Source organism: Egretta garzetta, unplaced genomic scaffold (assembly GCF_000687185.1).
Source record: "Egretta garzetta isolate BGI_Z169 unplaced genomic scaffold, ASM68718v1 scaffold404, whole genome shotgun sequence".
Lineage (NCBI taxonomy): Eukaryota > Metazoa > Chordata > Aves > Pelecaniformes > Ardeidae > Egretta > Egretta garzetta.
Window position 1 is genome coordinate 1,565,142 of NW_009259323.1, and position 7,546 is coordinate 1,572,687.

Consider the following 7,546-nt stretch of genomic DNA (forward strand, 5'->3'; position numbering starts at 1 on the left):
TTGGCTTATCGCGGACTGAGATTGCGGCCCCGGGCCGGCCACGCCTGCCCCGCACCCCCGCCATCCCCGGCTCCTCAATGCCCACCGCCCTGCCGGGCCCTACTGACTCAGCCGGGGGCTTGGCTTATCGGGCACCGAGATTGCGGCCCCCGCCGTCCCCCAGTGCTACCCTGCCATCCTCATGCGGGGCACAGGGGCACCACTGCCATCCTCATGCAGGGGATGGCGTGCAGGGTCCTGCAGCCCACCCCGGGGCCCCAAAACGTGGGGCAGGGTCACCATGTCCTGGTGTGCTGCGGGACCATGGAAGGTGCCAGGCAGAAGGACCTTGGAGTGGGCTGTTAGCTGGGTTAATCGTTGATAGTCTGTTTGTCTTTCCCCAGCTGCACTTTTACACTTTAAATCTGGGTGTTGGAGGCTCCCCAGGGACCATTCAGCAGCCTGCAGCAGTGGATCAGGGTGCTCCAGTGCTCCAGGTGCCCAGAGCTGTCCCCCAGGATGGAGAGCAGGGCCCCGCCATGGTGCATGTACCCAGCTTGCAAGGGATGTGGTGGGGAGGATGCTCACAGCAGGGGAGCATGGCCAGGGGGACTGCAGAGCTCCCACGGGGAGCATTCGGGGGCGCTGGCCCTGTCCTGGTGTTGCAGTGGGCTGCAGTGGTGGGTGCCAGTGGGTGCCTTGGTGGTGTGAGCACAGACTGGACACACCTGTGATGTTTACTTGGCAGGGAGCAAGTCCTGGAAGGAGTGAGGCCGTTTGGGAGGGGGTGCGTGACGTGGTGGAGGGCAGTATAAAGTCCAGGGTGCTGTACTGGAGACGGAGGCCACTGCGTTCCCCAACAGCTTCGCCTGTCCTGGTACTGAGGTAAGAGCCTGGGGTCTGGGGTGGGGGGCTGAAGAAGGGCTTGGCTGTGGGCCAGCAAGGGCAGAGCCAGGGGTGCTGGCCCCCGTGGGGGGGGAGCAGAACAAGGGGCAGAGCATTGCCTGGGCACCGTCCACCCTCCCTGCGGCTTCACTAGAGGGTCTTTGCCCACCACTGTTTGCACAGCTCTAGGCACTCTCACCCTGGGCTAAGGGGTGGAGGTGGCCTTTGGGACAGCATTGTTACCCAGCCACCCTGCGGGTCCCCAGCTGGTAGGTTTTATGGGATGTGCTGCTCACCACCTGAGACTGGGGACAAAACCTGAGGTACGTGGTGTCATCCCCACAGGGAAGGGGCATAGTGTGATGGTGTGGCTGGGACACCAGCCCTGAGGGACACAGGCATGGGGGTCTCCAAGCACAGGGGATGTTGCCCCCACCAGTGTATCTGAACAGTGGGGCAGTGTCAGTGGCCCCCTGTCCCGGGAGAGGAGCACAGCACATGGCTCTCAGCACTGAGCACAGCTTCCATTAACACACAGCCAGCATCACCCCAGCGGACTCTTTCACATGTCCCTGATGGGATGCAGCATGCACAGGGCAGCTCTAGTGCCCTCGCAGCCGTTGCTGCTGGCACCAACCCCCTTGGCAGCAGAGCCTCAAGGGCATGGTGGGACCCACGGCGGCTGTACCCAGTGCACCCACCCCCACAAGTCTCCACAGACTGCTCAGTGCCACGCTGTGGAGAAGCCAGACTGGACCTCTGGTCACAGTGCCCTGTGCCATCCATGAGGGATGAGCACGTAGCTGGGCTGTGCCATGCATCCTGGGGAAGGGACCCCCAGGAACCCCAGGTGGCTATCCAGCCCGGTGATGCCCATGGCGTGGGTCCTGCTGGGCAGAGCAATGAACGCCCTGCAGCTGGCAGCTGGGGGGGCCGTGGCCGTGGTCGGCACAGGGCGAGGTGGGAGCGGGTGTGGGGCTGGGCAGCGGGAATGCAGCACACAGGCACTTTGTTTGGCTGGGGTGGGCGGAAGTCAGGGCGTTGGATCTGAATGCTAAAGTGTGTTGTTCAGGGGCCAATAAAGGCCCTATTGTATGTAAATAGTTTATAAAGCAGCATATGACTTCTAGTGCAGGGCAGTGGCGGATAGAGACGAGGGCAGGCGGAGCAGAGCTCTCCTGCAGGAGACATGAGACCTTAGAGGGGCCACTGGGGGCAGCTTGCGAGGACCCTTCCTCACCGGCAGGTATGCACCGCCGGGACCCTCCACATCAGGGGCGGCTGGAGGGCAGGTCCCAGGGCCAAAGCCTGGTGCTCAGGGTGGGAAGCAGCTCCTGGGGCTGCTAAGTGACAGCGGGTGGCTCTGGCAGGGCAGGGGTCTGTGCTTGGCATGCGGGGTCACCCCATGCTCCCCAGGCAGGGATGGCTCTAGGAGGGTGGCAATGCATGGCTGCATGGGGGGGTCCCCCCAGCTCAGGGCTCCCTGGCCCCACTCCTGCAGGGAATGGGGGGATGAGGGCAGGAGGTGCTGGTGCAGAGGAGCCCATGGAGCTCCTTGGGTCTACCTGTAGCCAGAGAGCTCAGTTCTGCATGCAGATTGGGGGTCCCTGCAGAGGTGTGGGAGCTTTACCCCCATTCTCTGTGGCAGCCATGGGGTCAGGATCCCTGTGCCAGTGTGGGGTAGCAGGGCAAGAGCAGCTGGCACTGCAGGGCCAACCAGTCTCCTACCTGCTCTGGCCAAAACGCTGCCCTGAGCCGTGTCAGCAGTGGGAGCCATGCTGCCATCCTGCTGTCCATCCATCTTGCTTGTCCACCTACCAGGACTGTGGCAGCCAGTTGCTGCTGGGTCCCTCCTGGGGCTGCTGCCACCAGGGCCGGGCTGTGGTGGCTCTCAGCCAAGGGCCCTTCCTGCTCCTAACACTGTGTCTTGCTGCTTGCTCCTGCAGACCTGAGGAACGATGAACTGGGCCGGTCTTTACACGGTGCTGAGCGGGGTGAACCGCCACTCCACCGCCATTGGGCGCATCTGGCTCTCCGTCATCTTCATCTTCCGGATAATGGTGCTGGTGGTGGCAGCTGAGAGCGTCTGGGGGGATGAGAAATCTGCCTTCACCTGCAACACCCAGCAGCCAGGCTGCAACAGTGTCTGCTATGACCACTTCTTCCCCATCTCCCACATCCGTCTGTGGGCCCTGCAGCTCATCCTTGTCACCACGCCAGCCCTCCTTGTGGCCATGCACGTGGCCTACCAGCAGCACCAGGAGAAGAAGCTGCTGGTGCTGACGGGGCATGCAGATGCCAAGCACATGGAGGAGGTGAAGAAGCACAAGATGCGCATATCGGGTTCGCTGTGGTGGACATACGTCTGCAGCGTGGTCTTCAGGCTGCTCTTTGAGGCTGTATTCATGTACATCTTCTACATGCTCTACCCAGGCTACCAGATGGTACGGCTGGTCAAGTGCGAGGCTTACCCCTGCCCCAACACCGTTGACTGCTTCATTTCCCGGCCCACCGAGAAGACCATCTTCACTGTCTTCATGCTGGTCACCTCCAGTATCTGCATCATCCTCAACATGGCAGAGGTCGTCTACCTGGTGGTGCAGGCCTGTGCCCGCCGAGGCCAGCACAACTCAAACCCCTCATCGGTGAAGGGCTCCTTCTACGGGCACAAGCTCTCAGAGTACAAGCAGAATGAGATCAACCAGCTGCTGACAGAGCAGGACGGCACCCTCAAGGACATGCTGCGCCGCAACCCCGGGCTGCAGGAGAAGGGCGACCGCTGCTCTGCCTGCTAGGGCCAGCGCTGCAGGGGGCCAGCCCTTGCCCCCACCCCCCAGCCGCCCCATGGCCCTGTGCTGTCTCTCAGGTGCCAGTCCAACCCTTCCTAATGGCCAGGAGGGCATCTCGAGCCATTAAATCTCCATTCTCAGGCGCTGCCTCCCTCCTTTCTGCTCTGGCTGGGATATGCCAGGGGCTGGGGTGCCAGTGTGGGGTGCTCACCCCTGCACTCTAGCCCAGGTGGGTGCCACCAGGGGCTGTGGGGGCTACAGTGCCCAAGCTGAGCTGGGGCTGTGGACGCAGTGCCCTGGCAGCTGGCATGCAGGAGCAGTGACCCCTGGGTGGCATTGAGCAGTGTCCAAGGGCTCGTGCTCCCCCAGCATCAGCCCCTGCAGCCCCGAATATATTTAGAAAAGTGTCCAGACCAAAAATAGAGGGAAAAAGTTTCCCCAGTGGCTGTTTCATCTGCCAGTCACAATGAAAGCCAATGGGGCACACAGTTGCCTCATGCCCCAATACCCCTGCGCCCGCTGTCGGGTGGACAGACGAACGGAGCTGGGCGGACCTGTCCGCACCCCTCTGAGGAGCTGGGGACCAGCCGGGAAGAGGCCTTGCAGCATCCCGCACCGTCCTACCGAGGGGAGCCAGCAGTGTGGGAGCACCAGGCTCTGCCCCGCACACCCACCAACGGTGAGGGGTCCCCGTGCCGGATCACCACTGCGGTGTCCCCCATGGTGCTCCCAGCATGGCGGGGCTGCTTTCTGCCAGAGGTTTCTGCTCCTGCTGCCCTCCCCACGACAGGTTAGGGGATCCCATGGGATGCAGGGTGGGGACACTCCAGGGACAGCCCCGGGTCGGGTCCCTGCACAGCCACCCAGCGGGGGGATGGGGCGGTGGGTCAGCGGGTTGTGGGGCGGCTGTGTCTGGAGGGCGGCTGTCTTGCAGGGCACCGCGGCACGTGCCATGGGGGACTGGAGTCTGCTGGGGCGGCTGCTGGAGAGTGCCCAGGAGCACTCCACAGGGGTGGGAAAGGTCTGGCTCACCGTCCTCTTCGTCTTCCGCATCCTGGTACTGGGGGCGGCCGCTGAGCGGGTCTGGGGTGACGAGCTGTCTGGCTTCTCCTGCGACACGCAGCAGCCCGGCTGCCAGAACGCCTGCTATGACAGCACCTTCCCTATCTCCCACCTCCGCTTCTGGGTTCTGCAGATCATCTTCGTCTCTACCCCCAGCCTTGTGTACCTGGGCCACATCCTGCATCTGGTACATCTGGAGGAGAAGGCGCAGCAACAAGCGGCAGCACGGGCCAGCAGCGGGGCCAGGCGGCAGCGCCCTAGGCAGCCCCAAGTCCCTGTGGGGGACACACGGGGACGGGTTTGCATGCGGGGAGCCATCCTGAGGACGTACATCTGTAATGTCGTCTTCAAGGCCCTCTTGGAAGTGGGCTTCATTGTGGGCCAGTACACCTTGTACGGGTTCCAGCTGAAGCCCCTCTACACCTGCAGCCGCTGGCCCTGCCCCAACACCGTCAACTGCTATATCTCCCGGCCCACTGAGAAGACCATCTTCATCCTCTTTATGCTGGGAGTGGCCTGTGTGTCCCTGCTGCTCAACCTGGTGGAGATCTACCACCTGGGTCTCACCAAGTGCCGGCAGGGGCCAGGCCCCAAGTCCCACATCCTGCTCAGTCCTGGTGGCCCTGCAGGGCCCCACAGTACCCGCGTCACCCTGCCCAGCAGCAGCAGCCCCATGGCTGCTGGCAGACCCCCCCGTGGCCTGGCACCCCTGGGGAAAGCGGGTGCATGGTTGGGGGTGGCCTGTGTGTCCCACGGGAAGGCGCGAGTGGCAGACCTGGAAGTGTGAATGTGGGCTGCTGGGATGTTCAGGGATGGGTGATGCATGGGTGGCCACAGTTGTGGTTCTCTCTCCTGGCCCTGTCAGTCTCATGGCATGGATCCTACAGACAGCACAAGAGACGGGCACGGACCTGGGAACACGGCGTGGCTACTCTCTGCGCTCTTGGGAACAGCAGGGCTCAGAGTACAGCCGGACTGGGGCAGGGACCTGTCAGCCCTGGGGGAACAAATAAACACCCACTGCACCTCACTTGACTCCTGCTCTGCCCACGGGCACCGCGCCATCACTCTGACTGGTCCGTCCCATGTGTGGCCAGGGCAGGGTCACCACTGGGTTGGGATTGGCACAGCCCTATGGGGAAGGGACAGGCAGGGTGTGCCAGGCTGGCACCAGTGGGCACGGGGTCAGGGGCCATCCCAGCATGCCAGAGCTGGCAGCACACCAGGGGCCAGATACGGTAGGAAGGGATGGACAGGAGCAAGCTGCCTGGCAGCCATGGGACACTGGCCCTGTTCTCCACAGTGCCCACCTTGCCCAGGGCGGGGGGAAGCAGGTGCTGCCAAAAGTTTTCCACATCTTTATTTGAAATGAATGGTTTCCAGAGGCACAGGGTTAGTCCTACCACCCTGGCATCACTACAACAAGACTGGTGAGCGGCTTACTCTCCACGTGGACACAGAGAACAGATGGCCCTGGGCCAGGGCCCAGAACAATATATACAGGCTCAACAGGAGACCCATGTACAGCTCAAGAAAACCAACCAGAACACGAGGAGGGGCAGGAGGCAGCAGGGAGTGGCACAGCCAGAGCCAAGCTCAACCCTGGCAGGGTGCTGGCTCCCTGCCACTTTGGGAGGGAGGGGAAGGCCAGGCAGAGCTCCTTGTTTCTGCCAGCAGCTGCCCAAGCCCCCAGTGGGAGCAGAGGGACCCACCAATGGCACCTTGCAGAGGGGAGGGAAGTTACGCCAGGATGGGGGATAGTGGGGAGAGAGGGGCAGCACTGGCACAGACCCGTCTCCATCAGTTTTCTGCCACCTCAGAAAACATTGACAAAATTGAGGGAGGTGGCCCAGCTGCATGGGAGGCAGGCATCCTTACTGCAAGGCTAGGTCTCTGCCCTTGTGTTCCAGCGCCGGCTCCCTCTGCTACCTGAAGCCAGCCCAAACCTCTCCCACCCCTGGGAATGAGCCCTCCCCAGACCCAACAGCTCTCATGCTTGTCGGTGGTCCTTCCCCACTGGCTTGAAAACACCGTCCTGCCACAGCAGCAGCAGCACTACGATTCCTGTCCTGCCACACACAGCCTCATGAGGGGATGCTAAAGGAAGGGGGAATTAAAAGCCTCAGGGTCACTGGCCCCCGATGGCGCTCTGCAGTATTGTGTGGTTCCTGCCCCGGGGCAGGGGCAGAGGGGGGTAGTGTCAGGGCTGGGGTTAAGGGGGGACAGGGCTGGGCAAGGGCAGCTGCCCCAGGCGCTCTGCCACCCCTGTGCTGTGGGGACTGGCCCCGGGGAAGACGTCTCACCCAGCAGCTGGGGCAGGAGGCAGGGCTGAGCACGGGGGCCACGTATTTAGGAGAGGCCTGTAACGAGCATGATGGGATGTCCAAGTCCAGTAACGATGAAGGGACAGCACTGCTGCAGCACTGTCCCCTCCCACACTGCATGGCCCCTGCCCTGCAGCAAGAGGCAGGGAGGCAAGACGAGATGTCCAGGGCTGGAGTGCAGCCAGTCTGGCAGCACCTTGCTCTTAGTCTATGTCGTCCTCCAGGCTGCTGAGCCGACTGTGCTCCTCGTAGATCTCCCTCACGGCAGCATGCTCTCCAGCATGCTCCGGTCCATGGGGATCACTGAGTACCAGAGCGGGGACTCGGCGATGCACGACCGTTCAGGCTGCAGGTAGAAGACATCATTGCGGTTCCGCAGACTCTCAGGACTGTAAAGAGAGGGGAAGATGAGCCCTGGGATATCAGCTCCAGGGGCTCAGAAAGCCTGGCCTGCCCTCATGGTTATCAAGGCGGGGCTCAAGACTTGCCACAGCCTCTCATCCTTCA

At 62.6% G+C, this 7,546-nt stretch overlaps 3 protein-coding genes across 3 annotated transcripts in view; 2 read left to right on the plus strand and 1 right to left on the minus strand.

Moving 5' to 3' along the window:
* Positions 1 to 2,822: 2,822 nt before the first annotated feature.
* GJB1 (gap junction protein beta 1) lies at positions 2,823 to 3,659 on the plus strand. The gene has a single exon (XM_035892167.1). The coding sequence runs from the start codon at positions 2,823 to 2,825 to the stop codon at positions 3,657 to 3,659; it is 837 nt and encodes a 278-aa protein (XP_035748060.1).
* An 815-nt stretch (positions 3,660 to 4,474) lies between these two features.
* LOC104124293 (gap junction alpha-3 protein-like) lies at positions 4,475 to 5,502 on the plus strand. Its single transcript, XM_009636615.2, has one exon. The coding sequence runs from the start codon at positions 4,528 to 4,530 to the stop codon at positions 5,500 to 5,502; it is 975 nt and encodes a 324-aa protein (XP_009634910.2). The 5' UTR covers positions 4,475 to 4,527.
* A 570-nt stretch (positions 5,503 to 6,072) lies between these two features.
* ZMYM3 (zinc finger MYM-type containing 3) overlaps positions 6,073 to 7,546 on the minus strand; it is a 24,375-nt gene continuing 22,901 nt past the window's right edge. Inside the window, 2 exon segments of the mRNA XM_035892115.1 lie at positions 6,073 to 7,304; positions 7,307 to 7,428. Of these exon segments, the coding sequence (XP_035748008.1) occupies positions 7,243 to 7,304; positions 7,307 to 7,428 (184 nt within the window). The 3' untranslated portion in view covers positions 6,073 to 7,242.

Excerpts from the sequence above, each read along its gene's own strand:
- GJB1 (XM_035892167.1), top strand. The coding sequence starts at position 2,823 with ATGAACTGGGCCGGTCTTTACACGGTGCTGAGCGGGGTGAACCGCCAC.
- LOC104124293 (XM_009636615.2), top strand. The coding sequence starts at position 4,528 with ATGGGGCGGTGGGTCAGCGGGTTGTGGGGCGGCTGTGTCTGGAGGGCG.